General features: G+C 43.9%; 1 protein-coding gene across 4 annotated transcripts in view; it reads right to left on the bottom strand.

The window, feature by feature from the left end:
• The window catches only part of SLC22A18 (solute carrier family 22 member 18), a 200369-nt gene that overhangs the window by 33207 nt on the left and 141881 nt on the right, over positions 1–25281 (bottom strand). For all 4 annotated transcript variants that reach the window (XM_033928513.1, XM_033928511.1, XM_033928512.1 and 1 more), the window contains exons 6-8: positions 12981–13096; positions 11316–11426; positions 7878–7978 (exon numbers count right to left, since the gene is read on the bottom strand). In XM_033928513.1, coding sequence (XP_033784404.1) covers positions 7878–7978; positions 11316–11426; positions 12981–13096 — 328 coding nt within the window. The remainder of the gene's footprint in view (positions 1–7877; positions 7979–11315; positions 11427–12980; positions 13097–25281) is intronic.

Raw genomic sequence — 25281 nt, 5'->3', positions numbered from 1 at the left:
CACAAGTACCTAGCTAGATCCCAAGTAGTAAAACAGATTTTTTGCTGCTTATCCTTCTTCTGTTGCCTCACATTTTGGCCAATGCTCAAAGTTGCATGCAGATAGATCAACAACACAACAGTAATGCAAAAAAAAAAAAAAAAAGAAACCAATTTGATGCTCAAAGCCAATCATATCAAAATTTTATGTGCAGCTAAATCATGCTATTAAACTGAAAGTGGGGTGGGTGGATGTGGTGGGAATGTATCTGGTGCACATGCACAAACGTTTTGCAGCTCTTGTGTGCATACTCGACAAAAACGGATGTCAGCACTTTTTATTAGCACATGGAATTTTTGTGCAGAAGAATAGGCGTGAATGTGCACTTTTACTTTTTCGAACCGTAGCAGTGGCGTACCAAGGGTGGGGGTGTGTGCCAAAAAAATGATGAGCTGGGGGCGTGTAAAAAAATGATGGGCCGGGGTGTGTGTAAAAAATGATGGGCCCTGGGTGCAATGGTGTACCAAGTGGGAGAGCAGGGGGGCGGTCCGCCCTGGGTGCACGCTTCAAGGGGGTGCACAGCCGGCTGGATCCGGAACCTCCCATGCTGCTCAAAACGGCACCTCAGCGCGGCTACCATACTTATTCCAGAGCAGAGTCAGCAGCCGCGCTGAAGTGCAGGAAGGTCCTGTGATGACTACTTCTGCTGCCTCTGCTCTGGAAGAGGTAAGTGACGTCAGGGGGTGTGTGAACCGGCAGCCGCAGTCATCGTGGGAACTTGTCGCAACTCCCTGCATCTGCCAGCCCAGCCCCCCTCCGATGTCACTTACCTCTTCCGGAGCAGAGGCAGCAGAAGTAGTCATCGCGGGACCTTGCTGACTTGGATGGAGAGAGAAAGGAGCATAGCAGGATGGTGGAAGGAGAAAAAGGGGGTCAGGGTGGTAAGGAAGGGTGTGGAGGGTGAGAAAGGGGGTCAGGGTGGTATGGAAGCATGGTGGAGGGAGAGAAAGGGGGCAGATGCTGATGGAATTGCAGGGAATGGGGAAAGAGACATAAGGGGGAAGGATACTGCATGGAATTGGGTAAAGGGAGAGAAAGGGGGCAGATGCTGATGGAAGTGGGGGGAAGGGAGAGGAGAGAGTAAAATGCCAAACCATGGGAGAGGGAAGGAGAGGAGAGAGATGCCAGACCAATGGAGGAGGGAAGGGAAGAAGATGGATGCCAGACCAATGGGGGTAAAGGGAGAGATGGATGGGGGAGGCATAAAGTTTCTGGAAGGGGAATAGAAGGAGAGAAAATGCCATATAGAAGGGGCAGAGAGAGGGTAGACAGTGGATGAAAGGAAGAGAGTGACAAGAAGATGAGGAAAGCAGAAACCAGAGAAGACAAGGTAAAAAAAAAAAATTATATTTATTTATTTATTTTTTGCTGTAGGGGAGATGCATCGCTGTTTCTGTGGTGTTGCATTGTATGAGGAGTCCAGCTCCTTGATGCTTCAGTTTAACCTTTGTCTATTTTTATTCTATCTCCCCATTTACAAAACTGTAGAGCGTTTTTTTAGCGTTGGCATCTGAGCAACACCATGGCTAAAAACCACACTACAGTTTTGTAAAAGGGGGAGGGGTTAGTTTGTGATGACATATTCCATACTAAGTGAAGGTGTTTTCTGTTTCTGTGTGTTCGAAATGACATGGTTTTCTCTTAGGATTGACGGTGTAGGATTGATCTGTACTAGTCTGGCTTGTTTAGTTTTACAATGGGTGTATTGATGTTGTACTGCTCACTGCAGTATGTAAGATGCTGCCTTTTCCTAGGTACTCATGTGTGACATGTGGATTGTTACTAAAAATCTGTTTTTCATACAGATGGGGGGGGGGGTGTCAAAAAATGATGGGCCCCCGAGTATCACATATGCTAGGTACGCCACTGCCCGGGTGTCACATACCCTAGGTATGCCACTGCTGAAGGGGAAAGAGTTTAGGATCCCATGCCGTGCGTCCTTTGTCTCTTGCAAATATGAATTGCTCTGGATTTCTCTGCGCTCTGCTTTATTTGCTGTTCAGCTTTCCTTTGTGCTCAGGTACACTATGGATGTTTTTCTTTGCCTGATGGGATCCGGATGTTTGACTGCTGTTTCTAATACCTTCTTTGTGCTCCTAGATCTTTTATCTGAGAGCCTTTGTGTTTGTAGTGTGCACAGTCTCGTTAAAGCAAACAGAGCACCTCTTGTCCTTTTCTTCCATTAATAACGTCTGCACCATCCACCCAAGCAGCATTATGGGGTAAGGATTTAAAACTGCTTATGCTTACTGACACTTATGGGGAATGTAGGAGACATTTAAAGACATATCTGTTTACAAAATATTTAGGCAGTTAATTAGTAAAAATTTTTATTATGGACCATTTAGATCAGTGGTCTCAAACTCGCAGCCCGCCAGGTACTATTTTGAGGCCCTTGGTATGTTTATCATAATCACAAAAGTAAAATAAAACAGTTTCTTGATCAGAATGTCCGAGGCGGTACTTGGAGAGACCTCCGAGGAAAGCGACTTGGGAGTTATGATCAACAAGTCGATGAAGCCATTCACGCAATGTGCGGCAGTGGCGAAAAGGGCGAACAGAATGCTAGGAATGAAGAAGGACATGATACTACTCGAAAGGGTCCAGAGAAGAGCGACTAAGATGGTTACGGGGCTGGAGGAGTTGCCGTACAGTGAAAGATTAGAGAAACTGGGCCTTTTCTCCCTCGAACAGAGGAAATTGAGAGGGGACATGATCAAAACATTCAAGGTACTGCTGCGATACACCGGCAGGATGACTTCCTTCGTCCTTGTTGTAATACCCTTCTTAATAATACCCAACATTCGGTTTGCTTTCTTTGAGGCTACTGCACATTGTGCTGTTGATTTCATTGTTGTGTCCACCAGCACACCCAGGTCTTTTCCCCTAGCACTGATCCCCCCCATTTTGTAGTTGAACATCGGGTTCTTTTTCCCTATATGCATGACCTTGCATTTCTCTATATTGAAGCTCATTTGCCATTTTTTTGCCCACTCTTCCAGTTTGTTTAGGTCCCTTTGTAGGTCTTCACAATCTTCCGTGCTTCTAACCCTGCTACAGAGTTTCGTGTCATCAGCAAATTTTATGACTTCACACTTTGTCCACGTTTCTAGATCGTTTATAAATACATTGAACAGCAGCGGTCCGAGCACCGACCCCTGCGGGACACCACTTGTGACCCTCCTCCAGTCCACACCAACCCTTTGCTTTCTGCCTGCCAACCAGTGTTTAATCCATCTGTATACGTCCCCTTCCACACGCACAGTATCTGACCCATTAAAAAAAAAAGTCATGCTGCCCCCCACTGATGACAGCCCCCTTCCTGATGACATTCCCTGAAATAAAAAAAAAAAACAAGCAGGGAAAGGCCTTAGACGCCTAGGCCAATCAAAGCATTAGGCCCATAGAAGAGGAAGGTCCAGCATTTTGAAGAGGTGGACCTGCTGGCAGGAGGGAGTGGGCATCCCTCCTGCTGTCATTTGAATAAACTATGGGGTGAGGGGGGAGTGTTGGGTCATGAGGAGTGTGTGTCTGTGTGTGTGTGTGGGGGGGTCTGATTAGCTGAGGGAGTGGGCATTCCTCCTGCTGTCATTTGAATAAACTATGGGGTGAGGGGGGAGTGTTGGGTCATGAGGAGTGTGTGTCTGTGTGTGTGTGTGTGGGGGGGGTCTGATTAGCTGAGGGAGAGGGCATCTCTCCTGCTGATTTTCATGGTGGCTGAGGCAGGAGGGAGTGGGCATTCCTCCTGCTGTCATTTGAATAAACTATGGGGTGAGGGGGGAGTGTTGGGTCATGAGGAGTGTGTGTCTGTGTGTGTGTGTGTGGGGGGGGGTCTGATTAGCTGAGGGAGTGGGCATTCCTCCTGCTGTCATTTGAATAAACTATGGGGTGAGGGGGGAGTGTTGGGTCATGAGGAGTGTGTGTCTGTGTGTGTGTGTGTGTGGGGGGGGTCTGATTAGCTGAGGGAGTGGGCATTCCTCCTGCTGTCATTTGAATAAACTATGGGGTGAGGGGGGAGTGTTGGGTCATGAGGAGTGTGTGTCTGTGTGTGTGGGGGGGGGTCTGATTAGCTGAGGGAGAGGGCATTCCTCCTGCTGTCATTTGAATAAACTATGGGGTGAGGGGGGAGTGTTTGGTCATGAGGAGTGTGTGTCTGTGTGTGTGTGTGTGGGGGGGGGTCTGATTAGCTGAGGGAGTGGGCATTCCTCCTGCTGTCATTTGAATAAACTATGGGGTGAGGGGGGAGTGTTGGGTCATGAGGAGTGTGTGTCTGTGTGTGTGTGTGTGGGGGGGGTCTGATTAGCTGAGGGAGTGGGCATTCTTCCTGCTGTCATTTTAATAAACTATGGGGTGAGGGGGGAGTGTTTGGTCATGAGGAGTGTGTGTCTGTGTGTGTGTGTGTGGGGGGGGGTCTGATTAGCTGAGGGAGTGGGCATTCTTCCTGCTGTCATTTTAATAAACTATGGGGTGAGGGGGGAGTGTTTGGTCATGAGGAGTGTGTGTCTGTGTGTGTGTGTGGGGGGGGGGGTCTGATTAGCTGAGGGAGTGGGCATTCCTCCTGCTGTCATTTGAATAAACTATGGGGTGAGGGGGGAGTGTTGGGTCATGAGGAGTGTGTGTCTGTGTGTGTGTGTGGGGGGGGGGTCTGATTAGCTGAGGGAGTGGGCATTCTTCCTGCTGTCATTTTAATAAACTATGGGGTGAGGGGGGAGTGTTGGGTCATGAGGAGTGTGTGTCTGTGTGTGTGTGTGGGGGGGGTCTGATTAGCTGAGGGAGTGGGCATTCCTCCTGCTGTCATTTGAATAAACTATGGGGTGAGGGGGGAGTGTTGGGTCACGAGGAGTGTGTGTCTGTGTGTGTGTGTGGGGGGGGGGTCTGATTAGCTGAGGGAGTGGGCATTCCTCCTGCTGTCATTTGAATAAACTATGGGGTGAGGGGGGAGTGTTGGGTCCAGAGGAGTGTGTCTGTGTGTGTGTGTGTGGGGGGGGGGGTCTGATTAGCTGAGGGAGTGGGCATTCCTCCTGCTGTCATTTGAATAAACTATGGGGTGAGGGGGGAGTGTTGGGTCATGAGGAGTGTGTGTCTGTGTGTGTGTGTGTGTGGGGGGGTCTGATTAGCTGAGGGAGTGGGCATTCCTCCTGCTGTCATTTGAATAAACTATGGGGTGAGGGGGGAGTGTTGGGTCATGAGGAGTGTGTGTCTGTGTGTGTGTGTGTGGGGGGGGGTCTGATTAGCTGAGGGAGTGGGCATTCCTCCTGCTGTCATTTGAATAAACTATGGGGTGAGGGGGGAGTGTTGGGTCCAGAGGAGTGTGTGTCGGTGTGTGTGTGGGGGGGGGGGGGTTCAGGAGCCATCATTGGAGGTGGGTGGGGCTGGCACAACTTTTTTTTAAAAATAGGGACAGATATTGTGAATGGGTAACACACGCACAAAAACAGAAAGTCTGCCTGCCCCAAAGAGCTGAGTGGTAGGAGGCTACTTCGGGGCCTCCCCTGCCAGCGCTGCGCATGTGTCAGTTGCTTTTCCAATGATTGATTGGATGGGATCACGGCAGACTGCCACGAAAAGTCATTTGTGTGCAAAACTGTGTGAACATAAATTTCCATTTTCAAATCAGACATTTAATGGTCCCCACAGTTACTCACAGGATTTTAGAGCATACGGGCCTAAGGTTACAGCAGAAGCGAAGGCTAAATTAGTTCCATTTTTCAACTTCTAGGCTTTATTGATTCCCCTGTGTGCCTTTTGGTTTTGTCGTCCTAATATTTTTGCCTATCCCCCCCACATTTTTGGAATAAAAAATAAAGCCCTATAAACAGGCTTGTCCTGAGCCAGAAACACACTCCATGCGACATACCTCTAGAGCTCTTATCCCATCCACTGCATTGCAGCCATGCAGAGAAGACATTGGATAGGACAGTTTTGGAGACCCCACCTGCCTTGCACCCTGTGTGGCTGCATTGCCCTCGCATAGCTCGCTATGGCCCTGCCCTTTAATTATGTTCATGCCTCACCAACAGGTCTAGCAATTGATAGAAGTTCAAACTTATTTTGATTAAATGCTCTTCTTAGTAAATCAAATTAAACTCTCCAAGTAGAGTGGACATAAAAGGTTGGATTCTATAAACAGCACCTGTATTGGTGCTGATTGTGTGTCATTGACTCATAGGTGCCATTCATAGAATAGCGGCTGGTTTTTTTAAAACAGGCGCCTTAAATTTAGGCCAGAATTTTAAAGGCCTTTATTCAAGGCGCTGGTCTCGCGCTTACGGAGGCGGATAGGGACACCTACGTATGCCTAAGGCCACTTCCAGTGCAAACTTCACCCACACCGGCCTTAGGCATCTGTAGGCATCCCTATGCACTCTCATAGGAATGAGACAAGCACCTTAGAATAGGGCCTTCAATTTTTCAAAAAAACGTGCCCCCAGATTGATGAGTTAGGCGGCGATAGGGCACCTACTGCCACCTAACTGCGGCGCGTCATTTACAGAATTTGGGCCAAACTGTACAATAGATTTAAAACAAAACATAAGATCTTGAATTTCGCACATGCTTCCACCGGCAACCAACGTAAGGTCTTCAAAAACAGGGGTGGCACTATCAAATTTTGATTTTTTTAAAACATGATCCTAGCAGCTGTATTCTGAACAAATTGCAATCTGTGTTAAGGCGGATATGCTGAGTCATCATGATTGTATCCCATTTGCATGCAAAGAGATGTAGATACTACTTTTCTTAGGCAAATCAGGACTATGTTTCCCAGCATGCAATGAAGGACTGACTCGGCATATCTTCCTGGAAATGGATCTGTTTGATAACCCTAGCAATTGAATACAAATAAAACACTTATATTTGTTCTATCAACAACCAAAGATGTGTGAAGAACTCAAACCAGGCACATTTCAGCATGATTTGGTTAGACTGTAAGCCCTACTGAGAAGGGACTCTCTCTTGGATGTTTTAATGTACAGCACTGCGTACATCCAGAAGCGCTATAGAAATGATAATTAGTAGTAATAATGATTTGAACTTAATGAGCTTTCTTGGGGGGGGGGGGGTCCCTCAGATCTATTAGCAAAATCTATTGGAATATTGTCAGTGGACGTTCAAAAGAAATTTGACAATATTGTAAACCAGGACCTGAAAAAAATCAAAATTTAAATCTGCTCAAACCTTCTAATTGTTTTCAGGTTTGTGGAATTGTTCAATGAATGTGATTTGATGTCATTCACCCATCTCTAAGTATTATATTTATGTTGGTGATCCATACACTAGCTTAGCAAGAATGGGAGGTGCCCGTGGCAATGGCACCCGCCTTGCCCTCTTCTTGACCCCCCGCTCCTTCCCCATTCCTCCGCTGCACATGTCCCCTCCCTTCCCCCGTACCTGTTTAGCTTCCCCAGTATGAGCTGCAGCTCCAACTTGGCTCTTCCTCCGATTCAAGTTTATTTAAAAATTTGATTGGATCGTAATATCATATTCCAATGTGATTTACAAATAATAATAAAAACAGGGTAAAAAAAATCCCACACATATTTTAAAACTATGACACTACAAGACACAAGAGGAAGACAAGTAACGTCAGAGATGAGTTCTGCAGCCGGCACAAGCAGCAGGTTGGAGCTGCTGCTTGTACCGGCAAAGAGCTAGATGTATAGTGTGGTGGTGGTGGTGGTAGGGGGGGGTGAAGACATATGCTTAGCAAAGGAGGTGGTGAGGGGGCAGAGAGGAAGAGAAGTGTCAGTGCCCCCACCAAGACAGCACCCAGGGCGATCCCCCCCTTACTACGTCACTGGATTTGACCAAACCTACCAGCATTTCTTCTCTCTTCTTACCATTTGCAGGACACCAAAATAAGACATTACGTATCCGGCCTCTGCAGCTCCCTGGTCAAAGGAGTTGATGGAAATAACAGGAAACATAACCATGAAGAATCCTAGCAAGAGGCAGAGAGATGCATGAACAGAAGATCCAATTAATCCCCAGTCCTCAATGGACAACTCCCAACAATACGAAATGCCTCCAACGCAAACAAACACCTGCTCAGTTTTCTTATAGGACTATAACTTTGCTCTCCTTGAGAACCAGAACTGGTGCAAGGATAGCGGATGCCCTAGGTCAGTGGTCTCAAACTTGTGGCCCACCAGGTATTATTTTGAGGCCCTTGGTATGTTTATCATAATCACAAAAGGTAAATAAAACAGTTTCTTGATCATATTTCTCTTTAGCTATAAATGACAATATTATTATTATTAAGATTTAGCCAAAAGGAAAAAGATTTATAAACTATAAAGAGTTTTATCTCATGTAAAATTGTCATTTCTTTAATAAGACATTAACTATTTTTTCTGAGGCCCTCCAAGTCCCTACAAATCCAAAATGTGGCCCTGCAAAGGGTTTGAGTTTGAGACCACTGCCCTAGTTGAACCTTTAAACTTACACCTCCTCAATTAACTTTCAGGCCCTAGTCTGCAGCTCCCCCCCCCTAAGACTTTGCTAATTAAACTCAGCAATGATAACCATCACACAAAAGACATTTAAAAATATAGGTTAAAGCACATGCTGATGACATTTTGATTTTGCTGCTTCTGGCCCGCTGCCCCAGGTGACTGCCTAGGGTTACCATATTTTTCTCAGGGAAATCCCGGACACATGACCCCACCCCATTCTGCCCCAGACCCACCCTCACAAAGCCTCTTCTCTTCTTCCGGACGAGCTCCAGCCACGTCTGGAGGGCCTAGAACATGCGTTGGTGTGTGTGACGTCATCCACACATGCTCAGAGGCCCTCCAGATGCGGCCAGAATTCATCCGGGCTTTCCAAAACCCAGACAAATGCCGGGTTTTGGAAAGTCCTAAAAAGAGGACATTTCCAGGTTTTCCCGGATGTCTGGTAACCCTAGTCTTGCCTAATGGTTGGTCTATCTGAAAGCTTGCTCACCAGATTTCCGTAGGCCTGGCATTAACCTTCATTTCTGTATGGGTTCTCCTCAGTGGCTTAGCGAGGGAGGTTGGTGCCCAGCATCGCTGTGCAGTGTGCCCCCACACTCTTCCCCACTGCTTGGGAGCTCCCCCAACTCTTCCCCGCCACTTGAGTGCCCCAGCCCCCTGCGTACCTCTTGAAATGTTCACCAGCGTGAGCAGCATGCTCAAGCCGGCAAATATTTAAAAAGGAACGCGTGGGGGGGGAAGGAGTAGGGTGATTCACCCCCCTCTTACTATGACACTAGTTCTCCTGTTCTTTCTAAGATATATAATTTTTACTATAAGAATTTAAAACCATTCTGATGAGGGCTCCCTTGAACAGAGGTTTAGAAAATTCTGCATGCCAGGACTAAAAACATACTAGGCACCAGCCTGCCATGGTATCTAAAATTTGAATCTTGGCACCTACATTTCACGTTAATGGAGCTGCGAAGAAAGTAGCTTCATTTATACCTCCAGGTCTGGCTTTCAAAAGGGTTCTTGTCCTGAGCCACTGCAAGTCTAACACCAGCCTTGGTTGTACTCTGAAATATGTCACCAGACTTTCAATTATTTCATAAAATTATTTTCCAAATAAGTGTGTGAGTGAGGAAATTATAGGTGTGACTCTGTGTATAGCTCCAGTCTACATTTTACCATGTGAACAGGAGTAAATATGTGGTTACTATCAACATATCATTTAGAAAAATAATACTGCACAGCTTATGTGTGAGGGTATCTAATGAGAACATGAAAACATTCATTTGGAGGTGGGAACTGATTAGAAACAGCTGGAGGGCAATCGCATTTCATCTGGGGAAGGGCTGAGTGAATACTGCGCAGCTGCAGTTAGTGTAGTTTGGCAGGTCTTTGAGGGGGATGAATGTCCTTAGAGCTGTACTTCTCCCAGAATTTAAAGAAAAGAAATAGAGTCACCAGACCTGCAGCGCCAACTGAAGCCCTTTCACTCACATCCCTATTAGAACTGTCAGTACAAAGTGAGTATTCAGTGCTATATATGAGAGACAGGGATGCACATTTGGAGCCCAATAAATTAATGCAAGGTGAGGATAATTTTATGACAGGATACCTAGGTTAGTCGGACATGAAGGCATCTAATTTTAGTCTATATTATAGAAACACATAGGAGTTTATGGTGCCCTTTTATTTATCTACCATTGGATATTCACCAGTATTTAGCAAGCTATGAATGGCTCCTGGCCAGCTAAATACCCCTAAGCCTGCTAAGCGCCAATATTCAGTGGGAGATAGCCTAGGCCCTAGGGTTACCACATTTGCCCCATTCCACCCCAGCCCTGCCCCCACATAAATCTTGTGTCTCCTTCCCTGGGCTCGGGGCCACAACTAGAGGACCTTCCAAAACCTGGACAAACTACTGGGTTTTGGAAATCCCTCCAGGTGCCCAATCAGTCCTCTAAAAAGAGGACATGTCTGGGTTTTCCTGGACACCTGGTAACCCTAAGATAGCTGGCGATCTCCCACTGAATATCTCAGTCAGCAGATTGGCCAGTACCAGATTGGCCATCGGGTAGCCAGCTAAGTCTAGCAGCCAGAAACACATGCCTAAAAAGAGGTCCAAGTTTGGCCGCTAGGCCTTAGCCAGCCATCCGATGAATATCAGCTTGGCTGGCTAGGTCAGACGTGGCTGCACTGAACTCTGCTAGAAACATAATCTAATCTAATCTACTCTAGTATTTCTGAGTCATGCTATGCCTAAACAGGTTCAAGGTAACTAACAATATAAGGAATTGCAGAATGAATATACTACATTATAGCAGTTCGAGGAGGTCCAAGTTATGAATGGAGTAATTGAGAGGAAGAGTAGAGGTTCTATAACTTCACTGGTATAACATATGAGTTGAGTATGGGATTTAGTGACATTAGATATTTCGAGTTAGTTGTCTATAGTGTGTAAGAGAGTTTTTAATTTTTTTCAGAATCTGTTGTAGAATGTTTCCATCCTGATGTCAGTTGGAAGGTTGTTCCAGGTCTTGGTGCCAAGGTAAGTGAAGAGCGAGTCAAATGTGCATTTGTATTTAACCCCTGTGGGAGATGGGAGGAGTAGTTGAAGCGATTCCAGTTTACTGGCTGGCGTTGACTAGGAATTGATGATTAAGTTTATGAGTGGTTCAGTGGGTTTTGCATATAGAATTTGGAACATTATACACGATAGTTTGAAGGTGATACAAGTTTTCACAGGTAGCCAGTAAGGTGAGATGGAGTCAAATTTTTTTAGTTTGAATATTAGCCTGATAGCTGTGTTTTGAATCATCTGTAAGAGAGAGGTACCTGTAGGAAGTACAGAAATGACTTTGATTGTGAAAATCGGCCTCACATCTGGGAACTTCATCAGACGCACAATTTCGTTGACGTTAAAAACACTGTTGGACTTTGATGTGCCTGGAGGATGGAAAGGTTCTCATTTAAGTCTGTTTACATTCCATGACTACAGATTAAAGTCAGCACATTCCTGTGATACTTAGCAAGTCATTTTTTAAGGGGCTTTTCAAGTTTTACATACTCTAATGGACTCATAAAATTGCCTTGGAGGCAAACATGTTTATGGGGCAGGAACAGTGAAAGACAGCGTCTGATCTTACAGAACATACACATTCCCAGGGTGAAGAACAGGTGACGTGGGAATGGGATTATTATCTTTATTTATTTATTTCAATATTTCTATTCCGCTGTATCGTACACTTCCACGCGGAGTACAATTTGATTGATCTATTGCCTTCTTGAAGAAATTCGACCAAGATCAAGTACAACAAGATCAATCTGGAATAGGCAATAGACGATATCAATAGAAAAAAATATTCAAATAACAGAACATATTGGGGTACATTTTACTGTATAAATGGAACCAAAATTTAAGCACTGGGATGATATGAATTGAGCACAAATTCTATAAAGGCAGTGCAATATGGAACTGCCTTTATAGAATACTAGCGTAAAATCGTAGTTTAATGGCTAACATTAGGTGCAAGAGCATAGTCAGGGGGGCAGGAGGTGCGGACCACTCCGGGCGCCGTATTGGTGGGGGCTCCGGCACCTCTCCACCCCCCAATTCCACACTCGCACCCTCCTTTCCCCGCCTCCCATACCTATTTAAAATCTTCGCCAGCGCGAGGAACTACTCTAGCCTGCTGCTCGCGCTCGCCTGGCTCCCTCTGAAATCACTTCCGGATCACAGGGTCAGGAAGTGACATCAGAGGGAAAGGCCAGAGAAGCTGCTCGCACTGGCGAAGATTTAGAGAGGTACAGGGGTGGGAAGGGAGGGTGCAAGTGTGGCATGGGGGATGTGGAATAAGCGGGGTGGGGGCAGGTGGCATGAAATAAACTTGAATAAGTGGTATTAAAAATCTTTTAATAAACTTGAAGAAGCGGGGGGGGGGGGGGAGGAGGGGGGCAGAGAGGAAGGTTCAGGTGGGTGCCAGCGTCCCAAGTGCCTCCTACTCTCGCTATGCCATTGATGCCATGTCTAAGGCTAGTACAAGTGTTTGTGCCTAGCTATTGGCAAGTACGCATGTGACCCTTAGTATAACAAGCATATACAACTCATAGGTATGCCCCTGATCCATCCATGCCCTTGATTGTGCAGACAAGGAGAAGACCAGACACACTAAGTAATGTGAATACCAAATTGTTTTATTGAAGAATAGGTAATTAAAACCTGCCTTTGGGTATGTGCTTCTTTTATTATTATTATTGAGACTAAATGGAATGTATTAATCTTTTTAATGGTGATTTAAAAAGCTTGATAGCCCTCATGCTTATTTTAATACTCACTGTCCTACCATCTGGGATTGTTCAGCCATTATCTATTTGAACAGCTTTTTGAGGGAACTAGCCTGTTTTCCCAGAAGATCCTTTCAATCAGTGTGGTAGCAATTCAGCAGTTCTAGATATGAAAGACGCTTCCCATGGTGGCAGAAATGTGCCGGAGCCACTCACCATTTGCAGGGCTGAGGCTTCCTGACTTTGGCTTAATGTGTGAGGGTATGCAAGCCCTGGTGAGCACACAGCCAAGGAGATTTCCCATTAACGCAGCATACATCGGCGAGTATATCCTGTGAGAGGAAAGAATCACAGAAAGGCACGTCACCGATTCAAAAATACAGTAACAAACCCACTCTCGATAAACTATACCTAGAAATCAGGAAAGAGTCTCTAAAAGCATCATGCCCACCATGCAAGCAAACACACTATAGAACCATAGGGCAAACTGATGATTCATTAAAACTATCTAGCTATATAGTTATATTGTGTGACGATTAATATAGCTAGATAGTTTTAATGAGTCATCAATTTGCCCTATGGTTCTATAGTACATCACTGATTCAAAACAGGTTATCTCAGGGGTCTCAAAGTCCCTCCTTGAGGGCTGCAATCCAGTCGGGTTTTCAGGATTTCCTCAATGAATATGCATGAGATCTATGTGCATGCACTGCTTTCAATCCATATTCATTGGGGAAATCTTGAAAACCCGACTGGATGCGGCCCTCAAGGAGGGACTTTGAGATTCCCTGGGTTATCTGCAGGTTCTTCTGCACGTTATCAGATCTGTGCTGCTTTATTATGAAGTAATGGTAGTAAATCAATGGCTGAGAGTTGTCCCTCTTCCCCATTCAAGACTCCACCCTCCTTGCTCTCTTCTTTCTCTCTCTAAGTCACCTAGAGCAGACATGGGTTTTCAAGATTTCCCCAATGAATATGCATGAGATCTATTTGCATGCACTGCTTTCATTAGGGAAATCCTGAAAACCCAACCGGATTCCGGCCCTCAAGGACTGGAGTTGCCCATGTCTGGCCTAGAGCCTACACAGGTATGAGCGACACACAAATATATTAGATTAGACTCATTAGAGATGGTATAATCTTATGATTTTTTCTGATGTATGTGATTTTTAAAACCTGAAGAGTGTATGTGATACTGTGAGCCACCTTGGATAAAGGCGGATTAGAAATGTTTTAAATAAATAAATAAATGAAACAGCTCTGAGAACAGGAACCCTATAAGGGTACCTGCCTTTAGCACAGGAGGAATCTATAAAACCCAAAAGGAAGATGCTATATTGACTTTAGTGCTTTAAAAATGCACATTCATGTATTACAATTAGATCTTGCTGTGTTGTGGTATTTGTTGCTGAAAGACTGGCAAAGCACGACACAGAGCAGTTAACTTTCGATAAAGGCAAAAAGAAAAGCGATCTCACTTTGAACCTAGAAAATTTGCAATTACAGTAAAACCTTGGTTTGCGAGCATAATTCGTTCCAGAAGCATGCTTGTAATCCAAAGCACTTGTATATCAAAGCGAATTTCCCCATAGGAAATAATAGAAATTCAGATGATTTGTTCCACAACCCAAAACCTTTAATACAAAATACTCTACGTACTTATATTTCAAGACCTCGCTCATTTAGAACAATCACTACACTCTTGCAGCGTCAGAGAGAGAAGAACCATCGGCTCAGTTGTGATGTGTGCATCTACTATAATAAAACGCTAAGCACGCATGCGCACTCTTACCGCCGTGTTCCCTGGTCGGCAGTGTGCGCATGCACGCTTAGGGTTCTATTCTAGGACATAGGACCGCCGGCAGGTAGCATGCTGCAACTCTCTCCCCCTCCCCCCCGGCGCTGACCCTACCCGGCACACCCGAAACCCCAGTTGACCCTCCCAGACGAACCTCCCACCACGAGATGAACACAAACCTCCCAGCTCCAGCAGCATCTGAGACACAGTAAACACGCTGCTTCGCGTCCTTCTACTGGCCTGATTTTCTCTGCCGCATCCCTGATGACATCATCAGAGACGCAGCAGAGGAAATTAGAGCAGTAGAAGGCCGCGAAGCAGCGTGTTTACTGTGTCTCGGACGCTGCTGGAGCCAGGAGGGTTGTCAGCCGTCTAGCAGTGGGAGGGTCATCGGGGTCGGCTGCATGGCGGCGGTAGTGGCGGGGGTGTTAAATGGAAACATGCTGCTCAGTGGAATGGGTAGGATGGAGGCAGGCAGAAGGGGGATTCGGGAAGGAGCGGAGAGGCAGAGAGGAGGACGGGACGATCCTTTAAAGAATCTGGCCTTTAGTAAATCTAATTTAGTTAGTTATTTAGTTTTATAGCCTGTCCTCCCCAAGAGCCCAGAATGGGTTACATAGTAGATGATGGCAGATAAAGACCCGAATGGTCCATCCAGTCTGCCCAACCTGATTCAATTTAAATTTTTTTTATTCTTAGCTATTTCTGGGCAAGAATCCAAAGTTCTGCCTGGTACTGTGCTTAGGTTCTAACTACTGAAGACTCCGTCAAAGGTCACTTCAGCCCATCTACACCATCCCCAGCCCATCCTCAACCAAAAGGCCATATACAGACACAGACTGTGCAAGTCTGCTCAATACTGGCCTTAGTTCTTCAAGCTCTACAAGATTCCAATCCCTAGCACCACTCCCCCTGCTGGCAGCAATGCAGTTGGAGGACTCAAAGTCCCTCCTTGAGGGCCGCAATCCAGTCGTGTTTTCAGGATTTCCCCAATGAATATGCATGAGATCTATGTGCATGCAGTGCTTTCAATGCATATTCATTGGGGAAATCCTGATAACCCGACTAGATTGCGGCTCTCAAGGAGGGACTTTGAAATCCTTGGCTGTATCTCTCTTTTTTGCAGTCCTTCCACAGGTTTGGTCCACTCTTCCGCCATGCTCTCAGTTCAGTGAAGACAGGCACTGCACAGCTGTTCTATCACTGTAAGATGAGATTAGTCCCAACTGATGGGAAATGTGTTCTGGTAAAGAAATGCAACCATTTGAATACAAAGTCAAATTCTTTTCGTTTCGCTCACAGTGTGACTCATATTGCAGTGAAAGGATGAAACTGTTTCTCTCATATGGCCTGATCAATGCCAGGGAAAAGGAGGGATTCTGAATCATTTCCCTTCGTTCTTAAGTGAAACTTATGTAGGTGGAAGTTCAGAAAGACTGCGTCTTTCTCAGCTACTGAGTCAGGAAACAGCAGCCATCTTTTTCCGTGCTTGCTAGCCTAATTTGGCAAAGCTATAAAGTAATTTAACAAACCTGCTTATTTACATCTAATAAGCTAGAAAGTACGTCCCAGAATAAAATAAAACTGCACTCTTTTTTTTGTAACTTAGTGCATTTGCTGCTTTTGAGGAGATATACAAAGCTCTGTTTTTCTATTTAGATACAGCTTATGTCTCTACAGTAGTGGCAATGGAAGGTTAAGTGACTTGACCAAGGTCACAAGGAACAGCAATGATAATATCTAACAGATAAAACTTCATAATTTTCAATATGTCATGGAGCTGGAGGGGGGAAGGGGCAGGAAAGGTATAATATACTTAAATTCTTGATTTTTTTGCCCTCAGACTCTTGCTGGGGAATCACACTAATATTTTTATCCTATAAAACATTCCTGTTGCTCCACCTTCATATCTCTCCTGGTGCATAAGGTAAGAGGGTGCAGTTTGGATGGTGTTTGGGTGGAAATAACGTAAGGCATAAAATACATGTGTGGTTCTCATTTCACAATGGGAACAGAAATCTACGACCTCCAAGGTCAATGATAGGATTCATATCTCTTATTAGCTGCTCCCAGGTACATATAGACTTGGTAAATGTGCTCATTTTAGGTAGCGAGCGCTCTAAGGGAGGGATAAGGGGAGGTCACCCTCTTAATTTGCCAGCGATTTCCTCCCCAACCAATTCAATAGTGGCAAATACAAGCTTATTTCTTTCTTTGTAATTCCTTTGAATGAGCATCGGAGCATTTTACCTCGCCTGCTCATGGTAAAATGCTCTTACGTTGCTTAGTAAAACCCAGTGTATATGATTGGTGGAATATAAATATTTTAAACAAAAATAATCAAAGCAAACCTATCTGACTACTTTGCTTTGATTATTGCATTGATTATTTACTACTGTATTATGTGCTGTTTAAATATTCCCTGCTATGCCAAGGAATACATGGATGTGAACGTAATCCCTCCAAATATCAGCACTTTTAGAATTTTGCTCATTCAAACAGTGATTTACATAGAAACATGATGGCAGATAAAAGCCAAATGGCCCATCTAGTCTGCCCATCCGCAGTAACCATTATCGCATCATCCAAAGCACTGCAGAGAGGCTCATATTCAACCTGAAAAAATCCAATCACATCACACCTTTCTACCAAAAACTTCATTGGCTGAAAATTGAGAGCCGAGTATTTTTTAAATTCAGATGTCTCTTCTACAAAGCTCTGTAGGTCAACTGCTCACCAATGGCGTCCAATGGTCTACTACTCAACTACCTCACCAGTCAGTTCACATCACCAGACCCGGATGATCTACTCGACCTCAATCATTCTTCGCCTTCCCCTCAATTAAAGGATAAGAGATTCACACTAATCTAATATAAATTCTTGGCTAAAGCACAAGTTGGTATATCCAAATGAATATAATGGAGAACTACAAAAGATCTCAACTCAAGCGCTCACAGCTATAATCCTGATATATGTTTCAAGCTAATAACCACAGGGTGAGCTATCGTTGATCCTATATGTTCTCTTTTTCAATGTTTTGAATATTTAAATACTTTGTAAGTCTTATTTTAACTTGTATACTGGTCTTCATTAATTTATTTGTTTAATAGTACTTTTCCATTTTAGAATAAAATTTATGAAGTACTTAGCTTCATTTATATTAGATTAGTGTGATTCACAAAAGTTTAAAGGATTACCCATAAGAGATTAAACAACTGAGTCCTACCCAACCAAGCAGCCTCCAAAGATCCCGATTTCTTAACTGTATAAACTGTACTTGAAAGTATTTATGGAAACAACTGCAGCCTTCACTTGATAGAGTTGTTTTGTTTCTGTATATTTGTGCCTTATTCCATTCGCTTTGCCAAGCTTTACTGTTAATGTGTGTTCTCACCGAGCTTTGTGCTCTGAGCCATTCATCTGCTACCTGTGCAAATCTGCTACTGAATGAGCGCTGTTCGCTGAGCCTTGTTCGGTGTTAAAAGGTGGCAGCCTGCCTCGACTGAATGATCTGGGCTTCTTCTCTGTTCCTTTCCAGAAAGTCAAAGTTGAGCATCTAGTAAGTGCAGAATTGCTATTCTGTGACTCACCCTCAACTTCCAACCAGTAGCTACATAAAGCCTGCATTCATTAGGAAGCCAGACTCCTTGGAGGCCTTTCTGAGGACTTCCAGTCATTTTTTTGAATGCTTTCCAGTCCAATACCCATTGCAATATTTAAGTGTTAGGAATCAGGACAGTTATATCAGCCAGGTATCCAATTATAGACCTGTGGCATCAATACTATTTTTGGTTAAGATATTAGAAGGCCTGAATTCCTATTTAGAAAAATTTTACACATTCTTCATTCTACTCATCAGATGTCCATAAGGGTCACAGCTATGGTTACCAGATTTTCCAAACGGAAAATCCAGACCCCCCTAGACCCGCCCCCAGGCCTGCCCAGTTCCACCCATCCCCGTCACGCCTCAGTCTCACCCCCAATCCTGCATAGCCCCACCCCCTGCTGCCTGATCTCATCGGGCAGGAAGGGATCTGTGCATGCGCGGATGCTCTCCTGCCCAATGGCAATTTGTTGGAAGCTTTTCAAATCCCGGACAAAGTGGCGGGTTTTGAAAAGCCGTCCAGACACCCAGACATGTCCTCAAACGGAGGACATGTCCGGGGAAATTCAGACATCTGGTAACCCTAGTCACAGCACGGAAACTATTCTAGGAGCCATGGTTAGAACTAATATCTCAAAGGGTTATAGAGTTTTGATACTACAATTTGACCTATCTAGTGCCTATGATTTCGTAGATCATGTTCTATTGCTAAGAATATTGGACAAAATTGGTATATCAGGGAACATTTTTAAACGAGCCTACAAAGTAAAAATGTCTTCTAAGATATAAAAAGAATGGCCACTCCCTTACAAAGTCCCTCAAGGGTTTTCTGCACTCATTAGGCTATACAATGGAAAAGCCTAAACTTATTTCTTTGATATATGCAGACGATATCACGGTTCTTATCCCTAGATCATATCAAATCTAAAGCAAGCAATTGTATGAATTTGATAGAGAATTGTAAAAACTTAGGTGCCAGTATATTAGGCCAGGTTTTTATTTTAGCCTAACATAATCCACGTTCAAACTCTGCCCCTAACCGTGCCTACTTTTCGGGTAGGCTCAGTGTCGATGCCTACATGGAGTCTACCGAGTCAGGTACCTATCCCAAAATTTATATTTTCTTAAATTGGTTTTTAATGGCACTGTTCAATTAACTGCACTGATTGAACCAATTAAAAAATTACATTAGGTGCCTAGATTGGCTAGGCACGTCGATCTGAACTTGTTTGTTTTACTTTTGCCTAAATGTGTAGCTTAGAAAAAAAATCCCCCCTTTTACTAAGCCACAGTAGAGGTTTCTACCATGACCCAGGGCGCTAAATGCTCCAAAGCTCCTAGGAATTCTATGAGCATCAGAGCATTTAGCGCTCCAGGCCACAGTAGAAAAAGGGCGGGGGGGGGAGGTTAATAATAATAATAATAATAATAAATTTATATATCGCAAGGCCGTAAAGTTCTATGCGGTTTACAGTAGTTTTAAAAAAAAACCTCAAAAAAAGAAGTTGAATAGAACTACAAAAGATAAAAGCCAATAATTAGAAAAACTAAAATGATCAAAATAGTGCATAATAAAATTTTTACGAATTAGCTGCCTAAATACTTCAAAACCAGATGCATTTTTAGATGTCTCCTAAATTTCCCATAAGTGTCAGTAAACAAAAGCAATTGTTCTAAATCCTTACCCCATAACGCTGCTCGATATGAAAAAAAGATTTTGATGATGTTTTTTAAGTTGACATCCTCTAAAAGGCGGGAAAACAAAATTCAGAAAAGCTCAATTTTATATTTGGGAGATAAACCAAACAAAGCATTAAAACCGAAGCAATCAAACTTAAACTTCACCCGCCCCTCCATTGGCAGCCAATGCAGTACGCGATCATATTTCTTCAACCTAAAAATCAGCCTGACCGCCGCATTTTGTATTATTTGCAATTGTTGCATATTCTTCTGGAAAAATAGGCAATATTGCAGTAATCAAGCTGGCTTAGTATAAGAGACTGTACCAAAACTCTAAATGATGAGACATCAAAATATGCCCTAACAGGCCGACCAAAGAGTAAAGAAACCTTTTCTGATCAAAGAGTCCACCTGGTTCTTCATAGTCAAGTCCTGGCCCAGTATTATTCCCAAAACCTTAATGGTAGATTGAATAGGATAGCTGAATTTATTTATACACAATGATGTTTTAGTTATCAGAATGTTAAATGTTCCAATATTTTTCTGATCTGAACGCCATTTGAGACAAATAAGTGTTTGGCTATTTGAGGCAATTCATACTAGTCAAACAAAATGGCTTCAGTCACAAACAGAGCGTGGTATTGAGCACAGGACACGTCACAAGCTTGGTAAGGAATGAAGAGAAAAAAAAGAGACACCTCAGAAAAGGAAAGGTTTTAATCAAAGGAGGGGAGAGGAGGGAAAGTGGACAGAAAATTGCTTACTTGTAAAATGTATGTAGCAATTATATTGGCCGCCCCCCTCAAAAAAAAAAAAGCAATGAAAAAATCAGACCATCAGAGCAAGGGAGAGAAAGTTGCCATTTGGAACCTGCTGGCAGCAACCGTTCCCCTTCCACTGGGCTAAATGGGCAGAGCCTGCTTCAGACTAACATTCATTCCAATTCCCGCTGCCAGTCTCTTCACTGACTGAATAACTGGTTGTCACTGCGGCTGTAATTGCAGGAAGAGATGGATCAGCGAAGAGAAATCACATATTAGATCCAAATAACACAATGGACGTATAAAGAAAAATCTATCAGCTGTTCAGCATCTCAGTCAACCTTTATGAGGCCTCTCAGCCCACAATATTCCCATGCAGCTTCTACACATTTCAAATTCATGCTTATCCCCATTTGTCTGCTGGTTGAGAGGGATTTCTGTGGATGAAGAATATATTTTAACAACTAATACCATGACAGTCCAGTGTGCAGGGACAGGGATCCACAATTTGTCTTCTTTACGTTCATTGTATGCTTTTCTTTTTTAAAATATTTAGCAAGAACAAACAAAAGGCAGAGAGAGAGAGAAAAAGAGAAGTGAAATACACAGTACTGAAGTCCCCAGTTTAATCAACATAAGGAAATAACACCGTATTCCAGAAAAGACTAAACAAACAGGACTGCCAACATTGTTTTCACATAATAAGAGAGAAAAAAAGCTCTAATCTGATGCTGAATATAATTTCTCAGTCTTGAAATCTTCTGCTTAGTGTGCAGTGGTAACCAGGAAAAAAAAGACCGTAATCCCCTCCTTTTACTAAGCCGGAGCAGCATCAGGGCCGCAATAGAAACCTTTACCACGGCTTAGTAAAGAAGGGGGGGGGGGGGCGGATAATGTCAGGAATTATTAGGGATTTAACTCATATATTCACACTCCCAACTTCATACCAACAATTTCGACATGCCTTAAAAACGTATCTTTTCAGGGAATACTTCGGATTCATTTGTATTACTAGTCTTTGTGAACCGCATAGAGCTTAATGGTATTTGCGGTATACAAGTGAGTTTTATGTTATGTTATGTTATGAACGGCATAGAGAATTGTTCCATTGAGCGACATTAGCCAGCCACGGCGCTAAAAACCACGCTATGGTTTTGTAAAACAGGGGGTGAGGTTAAAAAAAAAAAAGACTGGCAAACAAACCTCCTCTTTTACAAAGCCCAATAACGCAGACCATTGCGATAACTATCTCAAAGCCAACAGTGATTTAAAGGGCTTTGGGAATTGATTAAGAGGATGGAATAACTTTCTTATGAGAATAAGATAGGAAGCTTAGGCTCTTCAGCCTGGAGAAGAGATAGCTTAGGGGAGTTATTTGAGAGATCTATATATGGAGTGGAACAGGGTTTTTGGGGATTTTTTTACAAAGAGTAGGGGGACAAACCATGATGTAACTAAGTTGTACACTTAAATCAAACCAAAGAAAACATTTGAACAGCCCCCCCTTGCTCCCTTTCCTTAATCTCCCACTCTCTCAACCCTCCTCCTCCCTTCCCATGCTCCCCTTGTTCCCCCTCTTCTCACCTGTCTCTCTACAAATGTCTGTAAATTTTGTCCTGTATTTTACTGTGAATGTCAATAGTAACCCATTCTAAGCTTCGGGGAGAATAGGATAGAAATCCAAATAAATTAAATAAATAAATAAAATTAAACTCTGGAACTCACTGCTGGTTTTATCAAACTTGTGGAAACTGAATTTGGTTCTGTATATTTTCTGACAGATTTGTGACAATATTCCTATTTGAATGTGCGGGAAGTGGTCACAGTATAACAAATTGACTCAAGCACGATTTATTCACAGCACAGAGTGTAAGATGACGTAAAAAGCAGTCTAGCCGTTTTTGCTGGTTTCAGCGAACCACCCAAAAACACCGTGGGGACAAATACCTCCCTGTTTTGGCTGAGACCCAAATACTGAATTACATACAAATTATATACAAAAAAATTCATCATTGACTTAATTGTCTGAGATATGAATAATTTATGGTGGGCCATTTCCCAACTGCTTTTGAGAAGACATTTGGTTTGACGTTTGGTTTCACTGCTGGAAGACATAGTAAATCCCTGGAAGAAAAGTGTGTAAAACCAGCCATTTCCAACCCAATCTGTGGGGCATACCTGTTCCCATCAGATTTTCTGAATATCCACGAGATAGATTTGCATGCACTGCCTCAGTTGCCTTCATTGTGGTTATCCTGAAAACCTGATGGAACTAGGTGTGCTGGGTCGGGAAGGGCTGAGGCAGGCTTAGGTAAATCACTTCTTATCCATACAGGTAGGTAGCAATGAATCTGCTCCTTGACTCTGGTTGTGGCAATAGCCGTTTGGAGATAAGTGTTGCCTTTCTGTTAAATAATGCTTTTCCATGGAAGGAATTAGTATTTAGGCATTATTTATGATTAAAAAGTAGGGTAGAGGGGGAGGGGGGAGAAGGACACAGGATGTGGACTTGAAATGATATGTAAGCATAAGAGGTCCTATGAACTGACCTTCTATCACATTATGATATGCTCACCTCCCATGTTCATTTTAGTCTCTTAAAGTTTATCATAGTTTTCAAATTAATGGAGTATTAATTTTAACCAACAGGTTTGAGTGATTATACGTATTTAACAAATTGGTTTAGAAATAAAGATTTCCCACCTTCTCTATTCAGTTTTTCATATGGGTAGGATGTAGGGCTGCCAGATTTTCCTTTCGGAAAAGCTGGACCTCTAGCCACACCCCCAGGCCTGCCTAGTTCCGCCAATCCCCTCCTTAAGCCCACCCCCAAGCCCGCCCTAGCCCTGCTCCCCGCTGCCTGCTCATGTCGGGCAGGGAGGAAGTCCACACATGTATGGACGCTATGTGATGATGTCACGCGCACATGCACGTTCGCGTGACGGCCGCGGATGCACGGACTTCCTCCCTGCCCGACACAGTTTTTCAAAACCCGGACTAAGTGCCGGGTTTTGAAAAGCCGTCTGGACCTCTGGACATGTCCGGGGAAATCGGACATCTGGTAACCCTAATATGATGTCATTCTGAGGCCTGTATTTTGGTAGCACCTTATGAGGACTCTGCCAGGTTCTTGTGAACTGGACTGATCACTGTTGGAATCAGGATATTGGGTTGGAAGGGTTACCAGATGTCCAGATTTCCCCGGACATGTCCTCCTTTTCAGGCATTTCAAAATCCGGCACTTTGTCCAGGTTTTGAAAAGAAATTGCGTTGGGAGAGGGCATTCGCGCATGTGCGGATGCCTTCCTGCCCAACAAACAGGCAGGGGGAGGAGCTGAGGGCAGAGCTGGGGCATAGCGGGGTGGGGATAGGTGGAACTGGGTGGGCCTGAGGGCTGGTACTATAAACGGCGTTGTTGCCGGCATCGTCCTTAAAAGCAGCCACCAATCAAGTGACGGCACTGTTTTTAGAATCACGCCTTCAGGAAAGGTAGGCCAGGGTTTTCAAGGCCTATGTTTCCGATGCTTACCTTTGACATGAATCGCACCTACGGAGGCGCTTTTTACAGCACCTAGAAACATAGAAACATGATGGCAGATAAAGGCCAAATGGCCCATCTAGTCTGCTCATCCGCAGTAACCGTTATCTCTTCCTCTCTCTAAGAGATCCCATGTGCCTATCCCAGGCCCTTTTGAATTCAGACACAGTCTCTGTTTCTACCACCTCTTCTGGGAGACTCTTCCACGCATCTACCACCCTTTCTTTTTTTTTTTTTTTTCACCCTTTCTTAGATTACTCCGGAGCTTATCCCCTCTTAACTTCATCCTATGCCCTCTCATTGCAGAGTTTCCTTTCAACTTAAAGAGACTTGACTCATGCGCATTTACATTACGTAGGTATTTCAATGTCTCTATCATATCTCTCCTCTCCCGCCTTTCTTCCAAAGTATACAGATTGAGATCTTTAAGTCTGTCCCTATACGCCTTATGACGAAGACCATGCATCCTTTTAGTAGGCTTCTTCTGGACTGACTCCATCCTTTTTATATCTTTTTGAAAGTGCAGCCTCCAGAATTGTACACAATGTTCTAAATGAGGTCAATACCTCATTTTTCCTACTGGCCATACCTCTCCCTATGCACCCTAGCATCCTTCTAGCTTTCGCCGTCACCTTTTCAACTTGTTTGGCCACCTTCAGATCATCTCATACAATCACACCCAAGTCCCGCTCATCTGTCATGCACATAAGCTCTTCACTTCCTAATCTGTACTGTTCCCTCGGGTTTTTGCAGCCCAAATGCATGACCTTGCATTTCTTAGCATTAAATTTTAGCTGCCAAATTTCAGACCATTCTTCAAGCTTCTCCAGGTCTTTCTTCATGTTATTCACACCATCCGGGGTGTCTACTCTATTGCAGATTTTGGTATCATTCACAAAGAGGCAAATCTTACTCGACAACTCTTCAACAATATCGTTTATAAAAATGTTAAAAAGAACAGAATCTTGAGGCACAGCACTGGTAACATCCCTTTCCTCAGACTGATCTCCATTGATCACTACCCTCTGTTGCGCTCCACTCAACCAGTTCCTGACCCAGCCCATCACTTTGGGACCCATCCCAAGGGCACTCAGTTTATTTATTAGACATCTGTGTGGAACACTGTCAAAGGCTTT

This window comes from Geotrypetes seraphini, chromosome 19 (assembly GCF_902459505.1).
Source record: "Geotrypetes seraphini chromosome 19, aGeoSer1.1, whole genome shotgun sequence".
Taxonomy (NCBI): Eukaryota; Metazoa; Chordata; class Amphibia; order Gymnophiona; family Dermophiidae; genus Geotrypetes; species Geotrypetes seraphini.
Note: the sequence above shows the minus strand (reverse complement) of the source record. Positions and strands in the feature narration are given on the sequence as shown.